Source organism: Notamacropus eugenii, chromosome 4 (genome assembly GCF_028372415.1).
Source record: "Notamacropus eugenii isolate mMacEug1 chromosome 4, mMacEug1.pri_v2, whole genome shotgun sequence".
In the NCBI taxonomy this organism is placed as follows: Eukaryota; Metazoa; Chordata; class Mammalia; order Diprotodontia; family Macropodidae; genus Notamacropus; species Notamacropus eugenii.
The window spans coordinates 74,992,863-75,020,845 of NC_092875.1; the positions used below are offsets into that span (position 1 = coordinate 74,992,863).

At 48.2% G+C, this 27,983-nt stretch overlaps 3 protein-coding genes across 8 annotated transcripts; 1 reads left to right on the forward strand and 2 right to left on the reverse strand.

Annotated features, from left to right (window-relative positions):
- Nucleotides 1–1,705: 1,705 nt before the first annotated feature.
- On the reverse strand, nt 1,706–10,070 carry SLC25A41 (solute carrier family 25 member 41). Its single transcript, XM_072602016.1, has 7 exons — nt 9,284–10,070; nt 8,773–8,928; nt 8,430–8,582; nt 7,769–7,876; nt 7,229–7,396; nt 6,903–7,050; nt 1,706–6,499 (listed from the first exon to the last, which is right to left on the reverse strand). Exons 1-7 carry the CDS (start codon nt 9,362–9,364, stop codon nt 6,321–6,323), a joined length of 993 nt encoding a protein of 330 aa, XP_072458117.1. The 5' UTR covers nt 9,365–10,070; the 3' UTR covers nt 1,706–6,320.
- A 1,334-nt stretch (nt 10,071–11,404) lies between these two features.
- Nucleotides 11,405–20,860, reverse strand: SLC25A23 (solute carrier family 25 member 23). 3 transcript variants are annotated; one of them, XM_072602011.1, is made up of 10 exons: nt 20,262–20,853; nt 17,821–17,947; nt 16,962–17,049; nt 16,523–16,634; nt 15,647–15,805; nt 15,298–15,450; nt 14,926–15,033; nt 14,129–14,296; nt 13,765–13,915; nt 11,405–12,821 (listed from the first exon to the last, which is right to left on the reverse strand). In XM_072602011.1, the coding sequence occupies exons 1-10, from the start codon at nt 20,433–20,435 to the stop codon at nt 12,637–12,639; spliced, it is 1,425 nt and encodes a 474-aa protein (XP_072458112.1). In that variant the 5' UTR covers nt 20,436–20,853; the 3' UTR covers nt 11,405–12,636. The 3 variants fall into 3 exon arrangements, with proteins under 3 accessions (XP_072458112.1, XP_072458114.1, XP_072458115.1); XM_072602013.1 differs by lacking the exon at nt 14,926–15,033 and having other exon boundaries at nt 20,262–20,860; XM_072602014.1 differs by lacking the exons at nt 17,821–17,947; nt 20,262–20,853 and having other exon boundaries at nt 16,523–16,660; nt 16,962–17,047.
- Nucleotides 20,861–20,948: 88 nt separating this feature from the next.
- CRB3 (crumbs cell polarity complex component 3) lies at nt 20,949–27,913 on the forward strand. 4 transcript variants are annotated; one of them, XM_072602028.1, is made up of 7 exons: nt 20,949–21,369; nt 21,745–21,813; nt 24,957–25,141; nt 25,413–25,571; nt 26,422–26,489; nt 26,894–27,037; nt 27,462–27,913. In XM_072602028.1, exons 4-7 carry the CDS (start codon nt 25,493–25,495, stop codon nt 27,540–27,542), a joined length of 372 nt encoding a protein of 123 aa, XP_072458129.1. In that variant the 5' UTR covers nt 20,949–21,369; nt 21,745–21,813; nt 24,957–25,141; nt 25,413–25,492; the 3' UTR covers nt 27,543–27,913. The 4 variants fall into 4 exon arrangements, with proteins under 4 accessions (XP_072458129.1, XP_072458126.1, XP_072458130.1 ...); XM_072602025.1 differs by having other exon boundaries at nt 21,042–21,369; nt 26,958–27,037; XM_072602029.1 differs by having other exon boundaries at nt 21,238–21,369; nt 25,416–25,571.
- Nucleotides 27,914–27,983: the final 70 nt, after the last annotated feature.

Here is a 27,983-nt window from a genome sequence, read left to right on the forward strand (position 1 = left end):
AGGAAGGAGTAATTGAAAGTAAACACTTTTGAGGAAGGACAGGGTCAAAAGGGAGAATGGAATAAATGGGAGGCAGATTAGGATGGAGGGAAATATAGTCTTTAACAACATGACTGATATGGTGTTTTGCATAACTACACATGTATAACCTATATTGGATTGCTTTCTTTCTCAATGGGGGTGGGTGGGGAGAAGGAAGGGAGGGAAAGTTGGAACTCAAAGTTTTAACAGTGAATGTTAGAAATTTAGAATGTTTTTACATGCAACTGGGAAATAAGACACACAGGCAATGGTGTATAGAAATCTATTTTGCCCCACAAGAAAATAGAGGGGATGGAGATAAGAGAAGGGAGGGGTGTAAAGAAGGGAGGGCAGATTAGGGAAAGTGGTAATCAGAATGCACGCTGTCTTGGGATGGGTGGAGGGAAGAGATGGAGAGAAAATTTGGAACTCAAAATCTTGTAGAAGTGATTATTGAAAACTAAAAATTAATTAAAAAATAAAGTGAAAAAATATGCTTTGATCTGTAAAAATAAATAAATAAATCCCCAAATGGGATCACAAAGAGTCAGACATGAAATGATTGGACAATGACAACAAATCAGTGTTAGCTATTCCATGGGACTGTGCTTCAATTTTCTTGATAGTGGCTGACCATATCTTTAATAATGTAATAAAATGAGATAGTTTGAAAAATGTTTTACAGACCTTAAAGGCTGACATAATAGTAAATGACACATAGTAGATATTATTACGTTTTAGAATTTTGACAGGAAGCAATGTCAGCCTATTAATTTATATTCTAATCCTAGTTTCTTTAAAAACAATCAGGATATTTGCTCTTCTTTAATGTTTTGATATCTTTCCCCTCTCATAGACTCTGGCTCAGCGATTGTCTCTGCTTTAACATATTAAGGGAAGATGTGATTATAACCACCACCATAACAAACGTTTTTTGAGTATTTGGAAGTTTGTAGAGTCACATTGTGATTTGAGTCTTACCTTATTTTACCTGGGAGGTAGGTACTTCAGGTATTACTCTCCATATTTTACAGATAAGGAAAACTCAGAGAGGTCAGAGAAGTTAAAAGTGAATTATCACAGGTCACACAGCTCATGTCAGAGACAGGATTTGAAGCCAAGTCTCCTTGGATCCAAGTTAGCATTTGATTACCTGACACTTCTAGCCTTGGGGATTTGAATTCATCAAGGCCATCTAAGTGTCCTCCAGCTAGTTTCTTATTTATGTTGAGACACCGTGCTAATCTTACTGCAGCTTTATGGCAAGTTTTCTTGTTGATGTCACAGTGCCCACGTACATTGAGCTTCTAGTCTATTGAAATCCCCAGATCCTTCTCAAATGAATTGATCTCTAGCCATGCCTTCTCCACCTAATACTTGTAAAGTTGATTTTTTTGAATTTCTAAACCATCATTCTAGAACCATATTACTGGTTTTGCATAGACTAGGTTTAATTTTATGGGCTTTTTTTTGAACATGTAATACTCTCTTTAGCTAGGGCCCCCACCCAGAGTTTCCTTTGGAAACATAAGAATTTGGCATCCATCTAGGTGTCTATATAAAAGGAAAAAAAGAATATATCCTCTCAGCTCTCATGTAAGCACTCAGGCTAACGATATACTAAATACAGGACAACTTTATTTTTTTAAAAAGACAAAATAAAAAGTGTTTGTATCTAGTCCCAAAGCCCTTTTGTAGGCCACTCCCTCCCCCCTAGGGACTTTAGGACTTGTACCTCTATCCTGTGTGGGGATTCCCCTGAAAGGTAAAGCATGGGGTCAATAGAAAGCCAATTCCTTTTCTCTGGACATGCACAGTTCACATATCAAACAGGACTAGTGGAGGGTAAGGTCTGGGTTTTCTCTTCCACATGGTAGTGGTGGATCTGGCTCTTCTTAAGCTGTGATGCTGGCTCCTACTTGGTCCAGGACCACCTTTTCTCCTCTGTACATTTGCTCATGAAATTCCTCTGTTCTTTCAGGAATTGTTCCATCACTCTTAACACCCTCAGTTCACCTCCTTTAGCTCCTGGCTTGACCCAGAAACTTGCTGTTCTCCTTCTGTCTCTAATGGCTGCTATCTCCGAGATCATTGGGTTTCCTCCCCTCTTAGACCACATGGTTTCCTGGAAGGAACCTCACAGGAGCACAGGCTTCTCTTCTAGGGACCCAAATCAATATCTCTTTGTCTAGCCTCTCTCCTATTTATATCTCTTAGCTTTGCTTCTCTCCATCTATTTCTATATGTCTATATATGTTTCTACTCTCGTTTAAATCCAAGGGTAGATCCCAGTTGCAAGACAGCACATGGCTCAATCCATTATCCTCTCAAACTAGGCCAATATGAGGACATTCACACTATGTAGAGTAAGATTTTTATGAAGAGACTAAGAAGCTCTCCAACTGACTTAGAGTTTTACTTTTTTCCTTTATCTTATTTCCCCCCTCAATTACATGTAAAGACAATTTTCAACATTCATTTTTAAAATTTTGAGCTCCAACTTCTCTTCCTCCATCCCCATCCCCTTCATTGAGAAGGCAAGCAATTTGATATAGGTGTACATATGCATGTATAGTCACACAAAACATATTTCCATATTAGCCATGTTGTAAAAGAAAACATAGACCTTTCCTCCCTCCAAAAAAACCCCAAGAAAAATAAATTAAAAACGTATACTTTGATTTGTATTCAGTTTTTTCTCTGGGGATGGATAGCATTTTTCATCACACTTCTTTCAGAGTTGTCTTGGATCATTACATTGCTGAGAATAGCTAAGTTATTCACATTTGATCATCTTACAATACTGCTGTTACTGCATATAATATTCTCCCGGTTCTGCTCACTTCACTCTGCATCAGTTCATGTAAGTTCAGGTTTTTCTGAGAGAATCTTGTTTATAATTTCATATAGCACAATAGTATTCCATCACAATCATATGCCATTTCTTGTTCAGCCATTCCCCAATTTATGGGCACCTCCTCAATTTCCAATTCTTTGCCACCAGAAAAAAGCTACTGCAAACATTTTTGTACATATAGATTTCTTTCTCTTTTTTGTTTTTTATCTCTTTTAGCACAAAGACTGAGTAGTAGCATTGCTAGGTCAAAGGGTATGCATGATTTTATAGGTCTTTGGGCACAATTCCAAATTGCTCTACAGACTGGTTGAATCATCAACTTAGATTTTTAAAAGATGTGTACAGAACATAGAAACAAGATCAGGTAACAAAAGGTGACTAGAGGAACATAGCACAGACCTGCAAAAATGGTATCAGGAACACTACAGTTCAGAGTGAGTTGAAGCTGGTGACAGAAGTCAAAGACTATGAAAAAGAAGGACTAAGCATTTATATAACACCTAATATGCGCTGACCATAGTGCTGAACACTTTTAAAACAGATATTCTCATTTGATCCTGACAACAGCCCTGTGAGGTAGATGCTTTTTATGTTTTCATCTCTATTTTACAGTTAAGGAAACTGAGGTGAACAGAGGTTGGTTGAGTGGCTTGCCCTGGAAGTAAATATTTGAGGCTGGTTTTCCTGATTCTAAGCCCAACTCTTTATCCATTAAGTAACCTACCAAGATTTTGTTGTTTTCTAGCTCTACTGGGAGAAAAAGATAAAAGAGGGGATGGACCTTTGTTTGGGGTGGATAATTTACCAAATGGTAAATGGTAATTTAATAATGGTAATTTACTAAAGAGTGCAGAGCTGCTTAACTTATTTTAATTGTTTTCTGTGCAGAGAATTATTTATGTGCTGGAAGAGCAAACTAATAAGGAAATACGAGATAAGGAGACAGCAAGACACACTTTGATTCAAGGATTACAAAAATGAATTCAATGAGCTTCAGTCATCCAGCCCAGATGAACTATTTTCCTGGGTCCAGAAAGGATTGGCATTTTTGATTACTAAAAGACTCTCAAATATATTTGAAAAATGATGGAAAATAAGAGAGGTATCTGGAAATTACAGAAGAATAGACATCCTGACTTGTGGGGGGGGAGGGAGGGAGGGAGGAAGAAAGGGAGGGAGGAAGGGAGAGGTGAATAGAGTCTCAAAAACTACAGGTCAGTGAGCTTGACTTCAATTCCTGGGAAAGTTCTACAATGCATCGTTAAAGAGATGGTTAGCGAACATCTGGAAATGGAAACAGTGATTACAAAGAGCCAGCCTGGCTTCATCAAGCATAGGTTGTGCCAGACAAATCTCACTTTTTTTTTTTGACAGGATTACTAAATGAGTAAAATGCTGTGGTAATAATTTATCTAGATTTTGATGGATTTTTTTTAAAAATAAAGATCCTCATACTATTTTTGAGAAGACAGAGAGAAGTGGACTAGATGATTATACAATCAGAAAGATTTAGAACTGGTTGGATGGCTAGACTCACTTAATTGTTCACCGTTCACATCAGAGTGGCAAAGGTCTTCAGTAGAGAATCCCAGGGCTCTGTGTTTGGCCCTGTTTCTGGTTAACCTTTTTTATTGATGACTTTGCTAAATGAATAGATGGTAGGCTCATCAAATTTGCAAATGACATAAAACTGGGAAGGAAGATTACCATACTAGATAACAGTGCCTTGACAAGCACAAATATTGGGCTGAATCTATTAAGATGAAACTTAATAGGGATAAATGTAAAGCCTTGCACTTTCTTCTCCCATCCCACTTCAATTAGCTTTACAAGTATAAGATAGGGAATTTATGATTAGACAGCAAATGTTCTGGAAAAGAACCAAAGAACTTACTGGACCAAAAGCTCAATATGTCTGATGTGTCAGTCAAAAAAGTTGATTCAATTTTCCGGCTGAATAGAGAAACATATCATCCAGGAAAAGGGAAGTGATAACCCTACCATATTCTGTCTTTGTCAGACTTAATCTGTGTCGAGGTCTGGGCAACATTTTTTAAGGACTTTTATCAATTTATCAATTAACTGGAGTGCATCCAGAGAAGTATGACTCAAATGGTCAAGCATCTTGAGTCCTTGACATATGACCATCAGTTGAAGGAACTGAGGACGCTTAGCCTGAGAAATCTCAGGGGAGAGGTGGAAGGGGGAATATGAAAGCTATCTTAAAATATGTAGAGGGTTGTCATATCTAGAAGCAGGATTATGTTTGTTTTATCTGGCCCCAGAGGACCAAATTAGGAGCAAAGAACAAGTGCTGTAGAGGCTAGATTTAGGCAGATTGTCAGGAAAACTTCCTAACAATGAAGCTAACCAAGGTTGGAATGGGTTGCCTCAGGAAGTGCTTGGTTCCTACAATACCTAAGAGTGTGTCCCCAACATTCCCAAATATAAGACTTCTAGGTTTTCATTGTTACCTATTAAATTTCATCTTATTAAATTAGGGTTAAAGTTTTAGACTGTTGGGCATTTTTTGAATCCCAATTCTGTCATCCAGTGTTAGCTATGCCTAAGCACCTTTGTATCATCTCTTTACCCAAGTCATTGATAAAAAAATGTTTAACAGCATAGATCCCTAGTCTATTGGAGACTGCCTTCCAAACTCACATTGAACCATTAATAATTCCTCTTGGTTTTCAATCATTCAGCCTATTTCTGAATACATAAATCTTTACAAGCCCATGCTTCTCCATCTTTCCCACAAAAATAGAATGAGACACTTTGCCCAATGCTTTGCTAAAAAACTAGGTAGAATATCAATACAGAATTGTGCTGATATATGAGTTTTAGAAACCCTGCTGAAAATGGAAATGAGATGCTATGACTTGGACCTCCAGCTCCCCTCCCACAACCCAAGTGTTCTGGGCTCCATTTTCACTTGCAAGTTCCAGGTAACCTGGATCCCAGTGTCCCTTTTGTAGTCCAACTGTCCTCAGCCACCAGTTTTCTTCCCATAGCACAGTGGACCAGTTTCCAATATTGTCCCACAGCTGTCTTGGATCACCGGTTTCTCTCCTACAGTTCAGGTACACTTGGCCCATACTCCACATATCTCATCCACATACACAGATGCCACACAATGGATAACTTTACTCCTTTATCGCCACTTTCACTGTCTTCTCCAAATCTGAATCTGGGCCTGGGGAAACCCCATCTAGCCTCCGGGGAAGATTTGGGAAACAGGACTCACTCTAGAGTCCTCCTCACCTTTCCCACTCTGGGTCTAAGAGCATTGGAAAGGGCTCTGAGCCAATCTTATATGCGTAGCATCTCCTTGGCCTGACTCTGCCAGGCTCCTTGGGTGGGGGGCCTTGTACCTTGAAATCTTCCCCAGCCCCTGCTGGGGGGGTCTCGGGCCCTCTAGTTCTCCAGACAAGAGGGAAGGCTACTTAGCCACCCCCAGAGCACTCTTCATGGCTTCGTACACCACATAGCTGATGCCCACTGCTGGCAGCACCTTCAGGAGGGTGGGGGTCACCCCCCGGTACAGGCCAGGCATGCCCTGCTGAGCTAGGATCTTTCCAAAGACACGTCGCATGGTGGGATTTGAGCCCTCCACAGTGTCTGTGAAGTATAGGGGAAGGGGTAGGATCAGTATCACAGCAAAAATTCAAGTACAGTCAGAGTTCCTTTCTCTGTCCCTCACCAACGGAACAAGTGAAAATGGGATTTGATTAGCAGGGCCCCAAGAGGTGGCCAATCCACAGCAAGGGAGAAATGAAAGTAATCTAATCTCCCACCCTCAAGTGTTTCCTCTCTGATCTCCTTTGGAAGTCCAATAGGTTTTTTCTAGCCATCCCTTCCACAGTTCTGTTATTCTGGACCCCCAATATCCTTCTGACACTGGAGGGATCTCAAGTCCCTTTCTACAACACAGATGTTTTGGGTCTCTGGTGCACAATGGAATTTTGAAAAAGTGGGTATTTTAATGGTGGGGATATAGAGATCAAACTAGAGAATGTTTTACCTTGGGCCTGCATCCTTGTCCGCACCAGCGTCAGGGGGTAGCTGGCCATCTGGCCACAGGTGCTGGACAGTGTGGTGGACAACAGGCTGGCCATCCCACTGGGATTATTTGACTCAAACCCTAAGTAGAGCCAGACCCACTTGAGTGACTATAAGGAGGAAAAAAGTAGAGGGAGTAGTGTTGGGTCAAAAGATTTCTGTGTCCTTGAGCTCCCCTCCCCTTGCCCTCAGTGAACCCCCATCTCTTCACTGCAATCCCATTCCCTTAGTGATCCTCTGTCCCATCATTGGGAGACCCAGGGCAGCCCGTGCCCTGGGATCCCCGACCTCATAGACAGCCAAGTCGGTGCAGGCATAGGGCATAATGCCCAGCATGTTGGGCAAGTAGCCCCGATAGAAGGCTCGGGCTCCCTCACGCCCTAGGATCTGGCATGCACAATCCAGTAGTCCGTTGTACTGGCCCGTCCGTCGAAGCATCAGCCGCGTCTTCAATACCTAGAGTTGGAGTCAGAGTATCTGGGTTCGAATTCATGCTCTACTACTTACCAGCTGTGTTATTCTGGGCAAATCCCTTCATCTTGCTGGCCCTCAGTTTACTCATCTGTAAAATATTGAGGTTGGACTAGTTGGTTTCTAATGTTTTTTCCAGCTCTAAATCTCATGATTCTATGAGGTGCTTGGGTCTGGAGAATGTCCTGGGGGAACAGAGAGGGTTGGATATTCTGACCTCCAGCTCTGTCAGGCAAAGCCCCAGAGAAACTGACCTAGTCTGAAAGACTCTGAGGGGAATGGGTCCCAGGTATTCTGTCCCCCAGCCAGGCCCATCCTGCCTAATGAGATAGAGGTAACCATGGATTAGGAGCTGACCTCCATGGGGTTGATGAGAGTCTGCGAGATGGCCACCGCCAGGGAGCTAGCCAGTATTCTTTCATGAAAGGGCTGTGGATTTTTCTGGTTGCAGAAAGAAGTCTTACACTGTGAAAAGTGAGGATGTGACAGGGGAGGAGGGGGCAAGAGAAGAGCCAATAATTCTATCCCTAGCCACAAACCTCCCAATTCCTTCCCAGTATTCCCTCTCCCAAATTCTTTTCCTAACCTCCCAAACCATCAGAGCTATCCTTGTAACATCCTGCTCCTTTAACCCCACCAAAAGGCTGAACAGAAGAAATAGTAGAAGGGGACCCCAGGTGAAATGGACAGGTTGTGGGTACTATTGGACAGAGGATGATAAAAAGGGTGGGCACTCGGAGGGCCATTAGAAAGAGGGCTGTAGGAGTAGGGTCAGAATCAGAGTTGAGGTTGAGTGAAGAAGACAGCATACACATGAGGGTGAGGGTGAGTGACTGAGCCCTGGGTCAGAAACAAGGTGAGAGTTAGCATAAAAATAAAATTGACAGTGAAGGTCAGAACCTGGCTCAGGTGCAGATCTGGGGTCTAGAACAGGTGAAAATGTAGCTCAGGGTCTGTGCAAAAGGGAGGGCCCAGTCCAGCTCTTGAGAGGGGATGTGGGACCAGCCTCAGCTCCCACCTGCTCAAAGACAGAGAACTTGATGGCGTACTCAGGGGCAATCTTGAGCACATTAATGCCATTTCCCCGCCACAGGGAGCGGATTCCACCTTCTTGGATCATGCTCCGCATGCCCCCCAGCAAATTCATGATGTTTGTTTTGGAGGCATAGACCTAGGTACACAGGGAGAGGATGTCCCCATCCCTATGCTCAGTCTCTGGCCATCCCCACGTCCATCCCCATCCCCGATCAATTCTCATGCCCACCCTTCATCACCAATCCCTTCCACATCTCTGTTCTGTCTTCATCCCTCCAGCCTTGTCCCCAGACCAGTCCCTGTATGTATCCCTGGCCTGTTCATACCTGCATGAAGACTTTAGCCCTGTCCAGTGGGGCTGTCCCAGTACGTGACACAGCACCAGCCACAGCACCTGAGACCAGGAACTTCCACCAGACTGCTTTGTTGGTCTCCCGCAGTACTTCTACAGGGACCATCAGGTGTTCACCAGTGTCCAGCACCTGGTTGGACCAAGTCTCAGAGTCTTCATAAACTGGATCAATACCCCAACCCACAAAAAATTGCCCCCCCAATCTTTAATCACTGGGGCTGAGAGGACTCTGATTGGTTATCTCTTCAATGACTGCCTCTTCTAGGATGCATTTTTGGAGTGAGACGTAAAACCTGGCCCTGATCCCTGCTTTGTCATCTTCTCCCAACTCTGTGCCATCCCATGAGTTCCTTCCTTCCCCCATGGAACCTAGCCAGGACACTGTTTGTTCCTAGAAGATGTCTATGGAGAGGGTGTGGGCAATGTGACCTTTGGGAATGGGGGCCTTGGAGATTCCCCATCTGGACTTGGCCCTGTGAGGTTACCTGCTGTTTCTCCTGGTGATGGTAGGGGTGGGGCCCAAAGCTCTGGATATAAGAGTTGGGATCCCTGTCATGGGTGTCCATGGTAGGAAGGAGAATCTTGGGACAATGATTTTCCTTCTAGGACTTTGGTTCCCTGATACTTGGCCTCTCCTCTGAAGCACAGGAAATGAGGGGCTCCTTGGAACCTTGGCCCACTTGTTGGGGAGAAGGCATGATGTCACAGAATCATTGATGAAGTCATCAACACTGTTACCCTGGGGACTGGAGTGGCATCTAACTTGGGGGAGCGAAGTTCCCCAAAGTCGCAGGCCTATAGAATATTTGAGGTGGAAAGGCCCTTAGAAAAAAGTCCATCCAACTTCACTATTATTTTTGTTACTAATATTTAACAATCTTCAATAAATTGTATTATTAAAATTCTATAAGCCTCTTGGGCCAGCCCAGGTGATTATAAATGTTATTCCTTTCCCTTTAAAATGGGGCATACATTGTTAATTATAGTTCAGATTTAGTGCTTTAAGATTTACAAAGCACTTTCCTCATTATGATCATGGGAAGTAGGTGCTCTAGGTACTATTATCCCCATTTTACAGAAGAAACTGAGGCTTAGGGAAGGTGAGTGACTTGCCCAGATTGGCCCAGATTCACACAGTTAGTAAAAGTCAAATGACAATTTGAACTTGAACTTCTATTTCCTGACTCAAAGCTTGGCACCACTTACACTGTAAGATGCCACTGACTTCTAGAAAGTCCTTTAGAGAGCACCTAGAAAGGTTCTTAGCCTTTGTGTATGTGTTCTGGAACACCATCTCCCCTCCCCTCCCAGCCTTGGCTGTCAGTCTGATAAAGCCTAAGGACTTCTCAGAATCATCTTTTTAAATGCATAAAATGCATAGGGTTACAAAGAAAACCAATCATATCAAAATAGTAATCAAATTTTTTTTTAAAAAAGCCAAATTAATGAATCCTCTGAAATGTATCCAAGGACTCCAAGGGTCTGCAAACTATAGATTAAGAACCTCTGGTTTCATCCAACCCCTTTATTTTACAGGTGAGGAAACAGGTGAGGGTCAAAGAGGCTTATCTGACTTCACCCAACTATAAAGCATAATCTGGGATTTAAACCCATCTAATCTCCTAGAGTAGTGCAAAGTACTACACTTGAAATCCAAAGATCTGGGTTTAAGTCTTTGCTCCTAACTCTCTGTATGACTTTCCTCAAGATATTCTTTTCTGAATCTGACCCTCAGTTTCCCCGTCTTAGAGGAAGCATGACCATTGAGATCCTTACTAGCTAGGACATTCTTTGAGTCTCCGATTCATAGTTCAGGGCTGCATAATGATGAGTAAATGTGGCCTAAGCAGAACAAGGGATATGTTTACCATGGTTTATATGGTGTTCTCCTAGCATTTTGTGGCATTTCCATGTCTCTGTTCCACACACCACCCCCGTCCATGGGCTTCCCAAAGGCGTAGACTGGAAGCCTCCCTTACCTTTTATCTATGCTCCAGAACACAACAACTGGGGCAAGGTAACTGGGGCTTGGGATGCCAGTTTCTTGGGGGATGGTGCTTTCTGCCCCTCGGGGTCCTCCAGCCCATGATTCTGAGCCTTAGTCTATCTGTTGACAATGAGGGCAGATAGAGTGACTACTTTACTGGCTCAAAGGTCCCCATTTGGAGGCAAGGGGAGGAGGGAGGCTGCCATCACCCACAAGTATGTACTACCAGCCTCTTGTTGAAGAAAGGCTCTGGGCTCGAGGAGCAGTAGGCTGTGCTACAGGGCTATGTGTTAGGGCAGGGTTGGTAGAGGCCACATATGGTCCTCTAGGTCCTCAAGAGTGGCCCTTGAACTGAATCCACATGTGGCCTCCAGGCCGCAGGTTCCCTACCTGTGGTCTAGACTCTTTGGGGAAGACTATCTCTTTTCCCACATCCACTGTACTTGAGGCAAGGAGCCACGCCTCTGCTCTTATCAAACCTCTTTCCTGCCCAGGATGCTGCCTTAGGCACAATAATTCCTAGTTACAATTCTGCCCCAGGGATAGGGGTTTCTCCTAGGCCAGTGCTGAAACCCTCTCTCCCCGGCCCCTCCCAAATAAAAACACACACAGGCTGACCCTGGGGACTTAGAAAAATGTATTTGTTTCCCTTTGAAATGATGCACACACAGGCAGACAAACTGGGGGTGGGGAGTGGGGAGTGAAAGAGCATGAATAGGGGAAAAGGGACCTCTTGATACTGTCTTTCCGTAGGTACTAGATTCTCTGCTTTCACAGGGAGAAGGAGACTTTTAAACACCTTGATTCCCAGACCTCACCCCCTCCCCTAGCCTCAGAATCCACCTATAAAAAGCAGTCAACGCAGAGATTACCTAGGGGATGAGGGAGGGTATGGAGGGAGGAAAGGAGGGAAGGAGCGGTAGGAGAGAAAGAGAGAGAGAGAGACAAGAGAGAGAGACAGAGTGTGTGTATGTGTGTGTGTGTGTGTGTGTGTGTGTGTGTGTGTGTGTGTATTGGGAGAAGAGTTGTTCCTTACCCCAATAGAAAAATAGACCTGGGTTAGGTGACTTTAAGACTTCTTTCTTTCTCTCTTCTTTCTATCTTCCTGCACAGTTGGAATGTGTGTGTTTGGAGGATGCTGGAGGGAGGCGCATGGACCTAAGTATGGCTCAGCGGAAGTCATAGCCCTGTCCTGGGTCCCTTTTCCGCCCTATTCAAACTCATCTCCTACCTGAGGCTGAGGAATGGGAAAAGGGGAAAGAAAAGAGGATATGAGAGAAACCAGAAGGTTCATCCTCAGCTCTGGGTTCCTGGAGGGTCTCTGCCTGGGCCCATGGGGGCCCCCTCCCTCCAGCTGGGATTGGCTAGTGTGTCTCCCCCACAGATGTGTTGGACTGATCTGTCTGTGGTGACAGGGGAAGGTCAGGGTTAGAGCACAACAGTGTCACTACCTTGGGGCTGGAGTGGGGAGGAAAGATAGGAGATAGGGAGAAAGGTCCAGGGAATTTGCACTGCCCACTGGGGACCCAGTGCTGCAATGTAGGGGTATGGGGAAAGGGTTAGGGAGGAGAACAGGTCATTCCCAAGTCAGTGCAGTGGGTAGGTAGGGGTGAAATACCACCACTATTCCCATTTCCACCAGAGGTTGGGAATCCAGTGCCAATGCCATGCAGAGCAGATCCTGGGATAGGTTCCTCCAGTGATCCAGTGTCAGTGACCAGGCAGGGGTAGATCCACTGGTTGCAGGCTCCAGGAATAGCCAAGAAATCTGGCACAGGGGGTTGGTCACCAGGATCCAGAAGAGAAGGGACAGGATCCAGCAGGGAGGGGAAGGGGGGAACCCCCAGTCCCTCACCTGGTTGTAACCCCTAGGGCCTGTTTCATGTTCTCATAGACGACATAGGAGATGCTGACAGCTGGAATCACTTTCATGAAGTTAGGGGCGATGCCTCGGTACAGACCCCACACCCCTTCTCGGGAAAGGATGTGGCGGAAGAGGCCCAGCATGGTGAGCTGAGGGGCACCCTCGATGGAAGCTGGGAGAGGCAGTGTAAGGGTAGCAGTCAGATTCTGCTCACAGGTTCAGGTCTGACCCCTCCCTGACCTTCCTTGGGGCCAGAATCTGGGACTGGGGGATGGGGAAGGTAGCCTTAGATGGAGGGAGGTTAGAATCAAGTCAGGACCTAATAGATCCAGAGCAGCAGCTAGGCCCAGGGGGACAGATACCCCATCAAGAAGACTCAAAAGCCACAGATAGACCCAGGACCAGTCAGGCTCCTGTCTGGCCCTCAATAATCCTCCATGAGTTATGCCTATAGGGAAAGGTTAGAAATGGGAAGGACACATTGCTCTGAGTAGAGGAAACCTCAGGGTGGTGCACCACTAAGTGTAGGCATAAGCAGATAACTTAAAAACACAAACCCATAATAACTGTTTTCACAGAACTAGAGAACCTGGAATTAGGAATACATAGATAACCCCCAAACCCAAATCCCACAAACAACAGTGAAAATAAACCCACAGACAATCCCCAAATACCAGCTACTCATCTGGAAGTAGAATACAGCAGTTCTGAGAGCCCTGCTGTCCTTTGGCCCTGCCTGGGCCGCCTTATGGAGCCCCAGAAATTCTATTGGATTTTGTTTTTTTTACCCTGTTGACTCTTGGACACCAGGAGCACTCAGAGTGAGGAAAGGAGAATGGAGAGACCAGAATGATATGTCATAGTCAGGATCAATGCACCTCCAGGAGAACCAGGAACCTATTGACTTCTCCCACCCCATCCTTCCACCTTGTCTTTTCCATCACCAGGGCTTCCAAAATGTGACTGAGAGGTTAACCTATAGCTCTTCTATTCTAACTGTGGTTTTCTGGCCCTGGGGGGGGCAAGAAGTAAACCCTGACCCCAGGAGGGGTGAGTCCTGTGTTCAGTCCTTTCTCCTCAATCTTCCTCCCTCCCTCCCTTCAGGCCTCACTCACCCTGAGCTTGCATCCGAGTTCGGACCAGAGCCAAGGGATAGCTGGCAATCTGGCCACAGGTGCTGGAAATGGTGCCACAGGCCAAGAGGATGAGGATCCCTGGGTCAGCTGAGTGGTGGCTGTCCTGCTGGAGCCATTTGTTCTTTAGGGTCTGGAGGAGGAGGACCCAGAGCTGGGGTTCTCAAAGCGCCTTTACAGCCCAATTCATGGGCATTCCCTGGGAGTTATGTCTTCCTGTGCTACTGGAGGATAAATTGAGGCAGCATTGAGCCCTGAGGGGGACAGTGAGTGGATCCTTGGCTGAGGGGAGGCCCAGGAGAGTATCCAGGGATTTTAGCCCCATGGAGGAGAGGGACTGACTGACCTCATAGACAGCCAGGTCAATTCCTGCATATGGGATAATGCCCAAGACGTTGGGCAGGTAGCCCTTGTAGAAGGCTCGGGGTCCCTCCTGCTCTAGGATCTGGCGTGCACAATCCAGCAGTCCTTTGTACTGGCCGGTCTGGCGGAGGGTTAGTCGTGTTTTCAGCACCTGCAATGAGGCCCCAGGACAGCTATCCTAGGGCAGCTACCTTAAAGTAGATCTCTCTATAACAAATAGACAGGGAATCTGATAATCTACCCCATAGGAAGGTACTCCCACGACAAGTGTCCCTGGACTGACATAGGACAGCTCCCCCTTAGATAAATGGTCACCCCAGGATAGGTACATAGGAAACAACTACCCCTGGATAGGTATAAATAAGCAAGACAGATTCTCCAAGCCAGCTACATCCTAAAACAGCCAAGCCTGAGGCAGTTAGGCACCCCCCTCCTCCCTTTCCAATGGTTACCCCTAAAGTTCTGCCTGCCACAGTCACTTTCTCAAACAGGTAACCCCAGCATGACCACACCCAAATGAGTTATCCCTGGGAATAAGCTATAGGAGATACTCTGGAAGACCAACTACTCTTAGTGCCCTGTTGCTGTGTGGTAGCCACAGCTCAAGCTGTTACTCTCCTGAACAAGTACAGAAACTCCAGAAGGGAAGATGGCGCCCAGACCTCCCTACCAATGCTGCTCTGACCTCCCAGGGATCCTGTGACTAGAGGTGTCTTGCCTCCTTGAGTAGCCTTCCTTAGTGAAAAGCCCAGTCCTTTCCCTGGCCTTGGCCTCTCTCACCTCCATGGGATAGATGATGGTTTGGGCTGTGGCCCCAGCCAAGGACCCTGCCACAAAGCGTTCCTGCACCCGCAGCGTCTCCTGCTGCCCCCGAATGGCCCACTTGATCTGAGGTGTTCACAGGGGATTGTCAAGATTCTGGCATCTGTGTCAACCATCCCTTTGGAGGGGCCCTCCCTCTTTTTTTCCCTGCCCAGCTCCTGGAGAGACAATATCTGCCAAGGGGCAGCAAGCAAGGGAACAGATGCCTCTTCCCTCATGCCAATCACATTTTCTCATGCCCATATCATGCTTCTCCATGTTAGTCACATTCCCACAGCCTAACTACATACTTGCTCACAGCAATCACACACTTGCCGCATCTATACCCACCTGCTCATAGGCCATAAATTTGATGGCAGACTCAGGTGCGATCTTGAGTACATTGATGCCATTTCCTCGCCACAGAGAGCGGATGCCACCCTCTTTGACCATGTTCCGCAGCCCCCCTAGGACATTCAGCTGATTGGTCTTGGAAGCATGAACCTGATAAGGGGAAGGCAGGGCCAACTTTAGAGTCTCCTGGTCTGGTCTGGCTCTCCAGAAGATTCTGGACCCAGGACCCAAGATTGGGATCTAAGGCACTCATGCTTAATGGCTGGGGAATTAGGGTAGGGGAAGAAAGGATATTCTATGACTTTGGCTGAGGATGGTCTTTATTAGGGGAAGGGTTGGCCTTCACCTGCATGAAAACCTTTAGCCGGTCAAGTGGGGCTGTGCCTGTCCGTGACACAGCCCCTGCCACAGCTCCTGCCACCAGCTGTTTCCACCACATGCCTGACAGCTTCTCCTGTTCTGAGAACTCATCTGGCACTGTTAGACATTCACCTATGTCTAGGACCTGTCCAGGGGTAGGAAAAGGAATTGAGGTGTGTCATTCTGGTAAGGAGTATCTCCTTTCCCATGGGATCCATCACGTAAAAATTCCTACCTAGCAGAGTCCACTTGAATACTGCCCATGATATCTGACTCAAGGATCTGCTAAAATCTCATTCTTGGATCCTAGCTAGGGGTTCCCACTTGAGCCTATCAGGGACTACTTCAGCCTGACAGATCCTAATGAAAGGACCATACCAGGTTTTACTGTCAAGTCCCAACCAAATCTCCACCACCATCCCTTGACCGAAACCCACTCAGGGATCCTGCTCAGGGATATCCTTGACCTTGCCCCAGGTTGCAGGGAAGTATGGAGGGGGCCTCACATCCCCAGGCCTTCCTGGGAAGTTTTGCCAGCTTGAGAGCTCTGGTGCCTGTGAACTCTGTTCCTTGATGCTCCAAGGAAACAAAAAATGGTAAATCCTCTAAGGGGATTAGGTCCTGAGGAGCCTTGGGGACAGGTGGGGGGAGGGAGGAAAGGGGAAATCTGACCTAGAATGTCTCCTTCCCTGGGCTCTAGTTACCCTGTTTGACCTCTCTTTCTTTGGGAATCTGGGCATCTAACTTTTCAGTTTCTGGTCTTTCCCCTTTTCACAGCACTATTTTCCCCTCCCAGGGTATGGCCTTGACCCTTTCCTTTTAGTTGACTAGACCCATGACCCTGTTTCCCCAGCCGGCGCACCGTTGAGTGCTTCCAGAACTTCAATACATCTTCCATGTTCTCCAAGGGCTGTAGTAGGAAGTGGTCTCGCCATTCTTGCCAGTCAATGGTCATTGTCCCATCACGGTCCATGCTGGGAAGGGAGGGAGGGAGGGAGGGCTGGGGATTGGGAGGAGGGGGTGGATGCCAGGGTTCAGGCTGCAGGGTAGACACCTGGGTCTAGATTGTGTGTGTGTACTTGGGGATGGGATCAGACACCTGGGTTCAGGCTAAAGGGAGACCCAGACACATGGGTTCAGGCTATGTGTATGGGTAGGGGAAGAGACATCTTGCTCCAGGGTGGTGGAGGTATAGAAAACAACACAGGTTCAGGGTTTTTTTGGGGGGAGGGGAGAAACTTGGCTTCAGGATGGTGGGGGTAGGAGTGTAGACATAGGTTCTGGATACCTAGGACACTTACCTGTGCAGAATCTTTTCAGCTTGCTGCAAAGAGATGGAAACACCCAGGGCTTGGAAACTTTGTTGGATTTCTGAGGCATCTATATGGCCTGGGAGGGTAATAGGGGAAAGAGGTTTTCATGGATTGAATTTGCTTGATCTTGAGTGAGGGGAAAGTAGGGACTGATGAGTTGGAAGAGATGAGATCCATAAAAGAAAGTAGGAAGGAAAAAAGGAAGCCTCTTTTCCCAGGAGCTTGGGATGAAATTGGGAACCTAGGAGAGAGGACCGAGGAGACCAGAGGCTGGGATGGAATAGGAAGCAAATGGTCAACATAGGATGGACTCCTAACAGAGGACCAAAACATATGGGCCGAAGGGAGACATTGGAAGTCAATTACAGATGAGGAAACTAGGCCCAGAGAAGATAAGGTCACCTAGGGAGTGAGAAAAGATTTGAACCTAGTTTCATGATGGAAAACTCTAGGTTCTTTCTATTCCACCACATTACTTCTCACATTCTGGGACTGAAGGGGAGCCATGGGTCATGACTGAGGGGGAATGTGGGATTTAATGAGCTCTAGGAACTGGGGCCTGGGGCATCCCAGGAAGCAAAGAAGTAGGTGGAACCTCTGGGAAAGGAGGGAGAGAATAAAGAAAGGAGGGAAGGAGGGGCCCCAAGGGCTGTTCTCAAAATAGTCTGTGAGTCACCAGGAAGAAGCAACCCCCCTTCTTCTCTCCCCCCAGGGCTGTCACCCTGGATTGTCTCCTGCCTAAGCCCAACCAAGGGCTCCCCTGAAGCTTTGGCTAGGGCAGAAGATATAGGCGCAGAGAAGAGTCCCCCACGTTAGAATCCTTATCCCAGATCAGTTTTGGCCGCACCGTCCTGGTTCCGGTCCAGGCTGTGGAACATGAGCAGCAGCCGTCTCTCATGCTCCTGCAGGTAGCGGGTGAATTCTTCAAGGGTCAGACCCCCATCTTGGTCTGTGTCTCCCTCCTGTAGGATATCCTGGGGTTAGGGGGAGGAGATAGTCAGGATGGGGCTTGTAGGGGAAGGAAATGGTCAACATGGGGCTCATAGAGAGGAATCTCTCTTGCCTTGTCCTTAAATCATTAGGATTTAGACATGAGAGCAATTTTAGAGATCATCTCATTCAACCCAATCCTTTTAGAAGAGTCCACCATGTGGAAATGACCCTCCTAAGGTCATCTAGATAGCAAATGGCAGAACCAGAAATTGATCAAGTTTTCTGACTCTCAGTCTATGCTTTTCCCACCATCTCCTGTTCCTTCAAGAGCCAGAAGAATGTCACTGGGAACTGGGCCATCAGCTGGCACAGCAGACCACCCTTCTCCTCCCTCCGCTTGGGGGTGGGAAGAGATTGAGGAGGACTAAGATTAGCATATCCTAGCCTGCCCTCTCCCAGTTCCTGGGGGCCAAAACTCAGGTGTTCAAGTCCCCCAGCCCTCTCTGGATAGATTCTCAGTCTGAGAGGCAGAAACAGGCCTGAGTTAAAATGACAATCATTCTCACTTCTCATGTAGTTCAGGGATTACAAAGTGCTTATAGGAAGGTAATACCATTTTGTCCGTGAGGAAATTGACTCAGAGAGAGTAGAAATGAGGAGCAATATGTTGTAACAGAAAAGATTTCAAGGCAAAAGGTCTGAGTTTGAATCCTGGCTCTGCAAATTATTACCAGAATAGCCTTGGAAAAGTCTCAGGGCCTCCAGAATGAGGATAACAATCCTTGAACAACCTGATGCTAGCTCGGTGGCCTTGAACTACTCTGTTCCACTCTAAGGATACACAGGGATAAAGGCCAGCTCATGAAAGATGTACTTCCTGGGAGATCCTGCCTTTGCCTTAGCCTTTCCTGAGGAGGAAGGAAGAGAGGACAGGACTGGACCCATATCTCCAACACACACACACACACACACACACACACACACACACACACACACCATACACACACATACACACACATACACACCACACACACACACACACACCACACACGACACACACACACACCACACACACACATCACACACACACACACACACACACACACACACACACACACACACACACACACACACACACACTGGCCTGCATGCAAACTAGGCAGGATGGACCAACACCCCATCCCCCCACCCCCACCCTCAACTAGTTCTGTGTTTACATTCCAGGCATCAGGCTCAGTAAGTCCCATGACCAAAAGGCTCAAGAAAGAGAAAGCCAAGTGGGCACAGCTTCCCCAGCCAATTGTGTTCTTGTTAGATGGGACCAGCTCAGTAACCTTCCAGTAGCCTGTTGATTACTGGACAGGAGGAAAGAAAGAGCTAAATTCTAGGGTCTCTGGAGGCCTTTAAGAAGAGGTCCATACCCCAAGGGAGACCAGTCTCTAGATGGCACTAAAAGTTTCCCCACCCCCCACATTTGACCCAGTTTGAAAAGGCTGTATGATATGGTGAAGAGAGCCCTGGATTTGGAGTCAAGATCTAGGTTCGAATTCCAACCTGGCTACTGATTACTTGTGTGACCTTGGACAAGTCCCTGGGTCTTAAAAATGATAATCCTTATACTTCTCTGGGCCTCCATCTGGGCCCCTGTAAAATGAGACGGCTGAACTAGAATATCTCTAAAGACTCTTCTGGCTCTATATAATGCTCGTATGATACCATTTCTTCCCCTCAGTTGGTGCTGGTGGGTTCTGGTTCACAGATGTATTGCTGTGAGTCCCCTGGGGCCAACTAACTGTCTGAGCCAAGTCCTTCCATCCGTTAACACTAATACACACTTTGCTTTCCGTCCCCTGACCCAGTGGATTCCATCAGAGGCTAGGGAGGGCAATGATAGAGAGGTAGCCTAGGACTATACCTGACTCTGATGAGAACCAAGAGGAGTGACTTGTGAAATTCCAGGCTGGGCGAAGGTACTGTTTGGGAGAGGCCCGGGATCATGAGGGGCACTACTCAGGATCTTCCCACCTTTGGGAGATACCAGCAGGGACATTCCAAACAAGGGAAGGTGGATGGGATGACCCCAGATCCTGTTGAGCTCTGCCTGGTGCTAAGTTCCGTTGAACTAGGCACCACCAGGCCAATGCTAGACCGGGGATGGTTATCACCAGGGGGTGATTCCGTGCTCTGGCAGGTGCTTCTGGGGCAGACTAGAATCACTGAGAAGATATCAGGCTGAGGGAAGAGATGGAGGACGTGTCCCATGGGTGACTATGTAGGCTTATAGGACCTTCCCGCCTGAGAACGGGATGCACTGACCTTTTGCCCACCTGCCCCCCACCCGCAGGAGTGCCCTACCTGGCCAGCGCTGTCCGGGGTCCTCGCGCCCAGCCGGGCCAGCCCTAGGCGCAGCTCATGAATGTCCACGCGGCCATCCTTGTTGCTGTCCAGCTCATCGAAAAGGAGGTCCCATCGCTGCTGGCGCTCGGGGTCCCCAGCAGGGGGGCTACGGCCAGGGCTGGCCCTGGCCATGGCTAAACCGTGGCTACCACCCCGTGCCTGACCCAGTGGCCACCTGCCTCATGCCCCGGCCGGTCCAGCCCCCTGCCCTCGGGGGAGGGGAGAGGGGGATGGAGGGAGGGAGGTAAAAGGGAGGGGGTGGCCCGGGCTCAGCTGGGGCTTAAAGGCTCCCCCTCCCTCTCCCCCTCCCCCCCGCCTGCCGGCACCAGGCTGGGCCCCGCCAGGCTGGGGATGAGGCAAGGAGTGCTCCCCAGCAACAACCGTGTCCCTCAGCTAAAGCCCAGACAACCGCCCCGGGGCTAGGAAAGCTACCCAGAGAAGGGGGGAGGCAGGGAGAGAGGCCGGCTGGCAGGCAGGCAGGCAAGCAGACAGGCTTTCGCTGCTTGTTGTCGCCGCCCGGCGGAGATCTGGCACCTCCTCCCCGCCCCCACTACCTTTACCCTTGGCTCTGTGGGAGCCGAGAGCTGGGGGATGGTGAGGAGCTGGAGAGCCGACGCTCTTGGTTCTGGGATACTCCCCTCCTTTCTCTAGCCACGTGGGAGCGGGTGGTGAGGAATGGGACTTCTGTACTGCTCCACCCCCACTCTTCACCCAGCCGGTGGTAACTCGTAACAAAAAGCGTGGGATCATGAGGACACGGGGGCAGGGACTCCTGGGTCCTCCCTCCCAATACAGTTGGAGAAAGAGCGGGGGATGGTGAAGAGCTGAGATTTCTGGATTCTGGGTCTTCCCCTCCTCTCAGTCCCGTGGAAGCCGGCAGTATGAGGAGACAAGAGGGCAAGACCCAATTCTGAGAGAGAACAGAGTGAGGGGTGGTGAGGAACAGAGAGACTAGAACTCTGGGGTTCTGGGTCCTCCATTCCTCCAGCACCGGGGCATCATAGGATCATAGATTCAGAGCTGGAAGAAGCATCCGACATCATCTAGTCACCGCGAGCAGGGGATGGTGAGGAGCTGGGTGGGAGGGAGAGATCCCTGGGTTCTGGGAGCCGTTCCCCTCCATCCCAAGTCTTGAGGGACTGGCGTCTAGGAAGGTGAGGAATTAGGTGGTGGAAAGGTTGATGGGCTTTGGGTTTCTCATCACCTAACGAGCAGAGAGAGGACTGAGGAATGGGGATTGTAAGGAGTGTGTGTGTGTGTGTGTGTGTGTGTGTGTGTGTGTGTGTGTGTGTGTGTGCACGCGCGGGTTGGGTGGGGGGAGTGCTATCAGGACTTCTAGATTTGGCTCATGAGACTAAAAGAGAGGTGAAAAGGGCTGTTTGGGAATCGTGAAGCAGACCTGATGAGGACCGGAGAAACCAGACACCAGTTTTCTTTCCAGACTCAGAAAATAAGGGCGCGGGAAGAAGCTACTGACCAACCTGGTGCCTGGATGCAAGTGCTATTCCAGGTGCTCTAACCTTTTCCATGACTCAGTTTCCCACCTTCCTGGGAATCAACACCCCCTCCACTAACAATGCGTAAGGGGGAGAGCTCCAGGATCTGTCTAGAATTGGATAATCCCCCTCAACCGATTAGGGTCACGGGGCCCCAACCTGACTTAACGACTAATCCTGCCCCCGTCTCGTTAAAAGGTGCCTTGTCACCTGAGAATGAGCCCGCCCGCGCCTTTCCGGTGCCTAGCTCGGGCCAAGAACCCCAAGATCAAAGCTCGGCTAGGCTCCTTCTCTGGCTCACCATAGGCTTAAGCGCCCAAGCCTGAGCTCACCCTCCTCCTTCTGACCCCTTGTCGGCACGAGCCTAAACCATTAGACCCCGCCCAGCTCCGGAACTCCTTAAAGGGGCTGTGACCCACAATGTATGCTGGGCGCCCCGGAACTGAGCCTATCCGAGGTTCTCCCCACTCCCACCAAATACAGGCCATGCATTTATCTCGTGTCTGATGGAAGCTCCCAGAATGAATAGTATATCCATCCTCTAGGTCCCAAATTTCGGTGCAGCTTCTCATCTCTACCACTAGGGAGGCGTCAGTGAGAACTAGGGTAATGAAGTAGTTTCTCACAAAATGAATGGGACCCTGGACAATTTCCTGGGGTTTAGAATCTGTCAGTAAATGAATATTTATTAATCACCTACTGCATGCCAGACACTGTGCTAAGCTAAAGGCAAAAAACAGTCCCTGTTCTCAAGGAGTTCATGGTCCTAACTGGGGAGACACCTTGCATACAACCATATAAAGACCAGCTAGATACAGAATAAAATGGGAAAGAGGAGGGTTGTCAGGCCCAAGACTAGGGAGGTTCAGGAAAGAATTCTTACAGAAGGTGGGACTTTAACTGAGACCTGAAGGAAGGTAGAGGAAGCCAGGAGGCAGAGATGAGGAGGAAGAGGGTTCCAGGTAGGGGAAACAGAAAAAAAATACCTGGAATCTGGAGACGGACTGTCTTTTTTTGAGACATATCAAGGAAGCCAATGTCATGGAATTAAAAAGTATATGGAGTTGGGGAAATAAACTTTCTAGTTAAGACTGGAAAATAGGAAAAAACCAGGTTGGCAATGCTAAGCAGTTGATCTTAGAGATAATAGGGACCCCTGGGAGTTTACTGAATGGGGGTGGGTGGAAAGGGTGGGATGGTCAGACCTGAACTTTACGATCACTTTGACAGCTGAATGAAGGATGGCTGGTAGTAAAGAAAGACTGGAAGTGATTGGTGGATTGTTGCAAAAGTTCAAGTGTGAGGTGATGAGGGCCTTTGTTAGAATGGTGGCAGCATCAGAGGGAGAGAAGGGGGTACATTTGAGAGATACTGCAAAGGTAGAACTAAGAGGACTTAACAACTAAATGGATATGGGAGGTGAGAGTGAAGAGTTGAGAATGGCATCTAGGTTTCCAACTTCTAAGGGTGGGAAGATGGTGGTGCTCTTGACAATATTAAGAAAGTTAGGACAGGGGCAATTAGGGAAGGAGAGATAATGAGTTCAGTTTTGGACAAGATGTCTATAGGACATCCAGTTAGAGATGGCTAATAGAGGAGAGCAGAAGGGCTATGTAGACCTTAAGGTAACTCAGTTCAGATAATTTTGAAATGCCACTATGTATACTCCCATACAGATATGCTCCTACAGATTGAGAGGAAATGTGGTATCATGGAACAAATTCTGGATTTGGAGTTAAGGTATCTGTGTCCAAATCCCACCCTTGCCACTGCCTGTGACATTGGGCAAGTCATTTTAACCTCTCTAAGCCTGAGTTTCCTCATTTGTAAAATGAGGGCTTGGAATAGGGGAGGTTCCTTCTAGCTCTGTTCAGCATCTGAATTTATAACCTATGTGCCACATATAGGTGTGTCTCTACATAGGTGTTCTCCCATGAAGTCATATTTTCAAGCAAGAGTATTTCTAGTTAATTTCCCCTTCCTTATTGGTATAGTTCATCGGTATTTCCCCTCCCTCTTTATCATTATCCATTAGCTATCCTGTTGTTGCCTAGGTGATTTCCTAATACTGGTGGAATCTGTTGAATCCTCAGTCAGCTAACTTTTGCCTGCATATATGTGTTTTCCCCATTACGGATGCGTTCCTACGCACTGAGACATTCACGTTACAGATGTGTGTCCCCCACTTGTTAAAACTATGTCCCTCATAACAGGTGGGTCTTCCCCAACAGGTATGTGGTCCCTCTGAACAAGTCTGTCCATTATTTTAGGTGTTTCCCCCAACAATCATGTTCTTATAACAAATGTGACCTCCTTGATGTTTTCCCTCTCATTTTGAGTCATTTTCCAGTCATGTCCAACTCTACATGACTCCTTTTGGGGGTTTGCTTGGCAAAGATACTGGAACAGTTTGCTATTTTCTTCTCCAACTCATTTTACAGATGAGGAAACTGAGGCAAATGGGGTTAAGTGACTTGCCCAGGGTCACACAGCTAGTTAGTGTCTCAAGCCAGATTTGAACTCAGGAAGATGAGTCTTCCCAACTCCAGGCTAGGCACTCTGTCCACTGTGCCACCTAGTTGCCATTTAGATCTCCCTTAATAAGACAGGTTTACCCCTATTAATGCTTTTTGCTTCCTCCATTACAGGTGTACTATTTCCCAAAAGGTGTATATTTCTCCAATATTTGAGTCCCCCTAAAAGATATGACTCCTACCACAGTTTTGTGGCCCCCTTTCAGGTTTGTCCTTGCCAACAGGTGCATCCTAGGTGTCTTTCCTAAAAATTTGTCTCTCCATTTAAAGTATGTCTCCTCACTAGGTATCTACCTAACAAGCTACTGTAGTGTGTCCCTCATTATGTTTTACCCCATTAAAGGTGTGTATTCTCCCAATACAAGTCTGTATCTCCCCAGAATGTAGTCTTACATATTTCCCATTACAGATGTATGTATCCCTTATGGGTTTAATCCCCCATTACAGGAGTATGCTCCCTACTAGCTACGTCTCCCTGCTCCAGGCATGATTCCCTCTATATGTGTCCCATTACCAGTGTATCTCCTTAACAGGCATTTCCCATTACAGATATAGCCTCTATTACAGGGTAATATACCCCAGTACAGTCATTCCACTTTACAGGTGTGTGTCCTCTGTTACAGGTGTGTCCAACTTAGCCCTGCCCCCTTACCTGGGGCTCAGGTGCACAGACAGGAAGTGCGCTCCCCCTCCCAGGTGAGTGACTAAACTTTCCGGGTCACGTGAGCGGGTGGAGCCGGCCAGAAACGACTGAGGGACAGAAGGACTGACTGCCAGGCAGAGGACCGGAGCTGAAAGCTGGCGCCAGGTAGGGGGTGGGGCAGCTCAGCCCCAACTCTTCCTTTCCTTCAGTTTTCCTCCTCGACCCCAGACCTTCTTCCGGGCCAAGCTAGGTTAATCTTTAATTCCAAGCTGGGAAAAGCGGATGGGGGAGCTGGGAGGCGGGACTCCTGAGTTCCTTCTGGGCTGGGGGCACCTGCCCTGCAGGGATCCTAGGGCTGTTCCTCCCCTTTCCCTCCCCCTACCCCTCCTGGGCCTTGGGCTCTCTCCTTTCTTCCCTTCTCCTTTCCCCTTTACAGTAGCCTGAGATGCAGTAGCCACCGGAGTTCGGGAGCCAGGTCAGCCACGGCATAGGCCTGGTTCGGTTCCCCAGGGGCCCATGGCGAGCAGCCCTGGCCTGGGCCTGTGCTTGGCACTGAGCCTGCAAGTACTGAAGCCCCAGCCTGCCCTGGCCCAGAGTAAGTAACTTCAAGGTACTGGTGCCTGGCTTCTATATGTCCCTGGTCAGAGATGAGGGCCAGGGTGCTTGGGTCCTCAGGCCTGAGAGGAGGGGGACAGATTAGAGTAGGATTCCAGTGGGGATACCTTTCAGGATAGATGGTTAGGACTGGAGCCCAAGAACATAGATCTTTTGTTTAGGAATGGGGTGAACATAACCTGGGTGTCTATACTGGATGCCTGGAGAGCAGGGAGGTTGTCCTAGCTGGGGTTCCCAGAAAGGATAAGTTTAGGTTGGAGAAATCAGGTGGAAGCCAGGATATTTGGATCCCCTCCTGGGAAAAGGCTTAGAACTTGTGCCCTGAGAAACGGGTAGGGCAGGATGCCAGAATACTTGGGATGAGGAGGGGGAAGGTATTCAGAGCCAGGGGAATAGGATGCCAGAGTTTGGGGAAGAGGGTCAGGGGCTGGATTACATTTTGTCCTTCTGGGTACTCTCTGACCTATACTGTATGCGACAAAGTCCCTTAGAGGAAAAAGGGTGGAGCTTGAAGGGGGACAAGAGCTAAGGAAACTGGGTAGGGGGAAATCTAGTTTCTTCTCCTGAACTGGACACAGGTATTCTGGGATCCTAGGCCAGCTGGAGCCTTCTTGGGGAGTGGCTCTATTCATTCCTCCAGTTTCGGGAGCCTGGGGGAGGGGGACTTTGGTGAGTCAGGCACTCCTGGTCTAAGTAAGTAGTAAAGGCCATGCCCATAGCCTGGGGTTGATGTGGCCTGAGGGGCAAGAGGGAGGGGGCCGTGGTGTTTTGTGCATGAGTGCAGCAGCCCATGCCTTCCATTTTCCCCCTTGCTCCCTTTTCTCCCATAGGTACTGGCTACACTGGGTATGAAAATACTACTACCCCTTCCACAGCACCACCAGCCAGCGGGGCCCTGGTAAGTTTCGGGGAGGGGGAATGGTTCTCTAGTAATCTAGTACTACATCGGATGTACATGTAGTACGATGAGGGGAGGCAGGAGGTCTGGATTTTAGTCACTTTATGACCTTGACCCAAAATCTTCTTTGGCCTCTTAAGTCCCCATCTGTTAAGTTAAAATGGGAGTGGGGTGGGACTTGATGTTCCCTGGCAGTTCAAACTGTTCAGTGTTGTAATGTTCTTTCCAACCTGACCCTTTTTGTATAGAAGCTCCATGTGTGGCAAATGGAGGAGTGTGTGTATGTGTGTGTGTGAGTGTGTGTGTGTGTGTGTGTGTGTGTGTGTAGATGTGTGGGGAGGGGAATGAGGGAAGGTCCACGCATGCCTGCCTTCTCAGTGGGTGACTCCCCTCCTTCCCCCTAGTCCCAGGGTGCAGTCACTGCCATCATCACTGTATTCTCAGTCCTGGGTATCCTCCTCCTGGTAGTGCTACTGGTCCTGCTGGGTCGGAAACTTCGTGAGAAACGCCAGACAGAGGGCACCTACCGGCCCAGCAGTGAAGAGCAGGTGGGTGCCCGGGCTCCACCGCCCCCCAACCTGAAGCTTCCCCCTGAGGAGCGGCTCATCTGAGCACTGCATCCCCCCTCTTCCTGCACGTAACCCCATACCCCATTTTTGGTTTTGGACCTGCTTGACATTGGGCACTCAGCCACTTTGAGAATCCCCTTCAGGGAGCATCTGGAGTAACACTGAAGGCCTCAGATGCTAGGGATTGGCAAGGAGTGGGCAGGGGGGTGCTGACTAAGCTGCTGGCCATGGCCACCTTCACTGGACCACCAAACCTGCTGCAGACTTCTGCCTTTGGTCTGTGGACATTGGCCTGGGACTGGAAGCTACTAATGTTTTTCCTGATGCGAACTATGGTGGCCACCTGGCCCTCTCCCCTGATGGCCTGCTCCTGCCTTTCAACCCTGGTCTCCTTGCCTTTCAGTTGTCCCACGCGGCTGAAGCAGCCCCAGGTCCCCAGGACTCGAAGAACAAGGCGTGGGGCTGGGTGTCCTGCTGGGGTTAGGGTGGGTGCAAAAGATTTGGGCCCCCTTCCCCTTTGTGGGGAGGGGCAGAGACTTTGGTGGGCACTGAAAAGAAACACCTCCCCCTCCCCAGGTCTTTTGATTAACATTCCACCCGTCCCAGTGGCCACTTAACTCTCTCAGGACTAATCTTCCCCTCTGGGTGAATAATAATAGGTATTTGAATTGAAGAGAAGGTGCTTGGAACAGTCTTCCGCCCCTTCTGGAAAACCTGCCCCACCACTTTGCTTCTCTCCCTGGTCTCTTCTTTTTTCCTCTCCCTTTCCATTGCCACTACCTCCAGCTCCCTAGACCTGTCCCTGGGAGGGGCTGCTTGATTTGTATTTTTTATAAAGATGGTCATAAGGTCAAACCCTGTATTTGATCAAGTAATGGTAGGGGCTGATGCCCTGGGATAATGGTGGGGGTAGTAATTAAGTTTT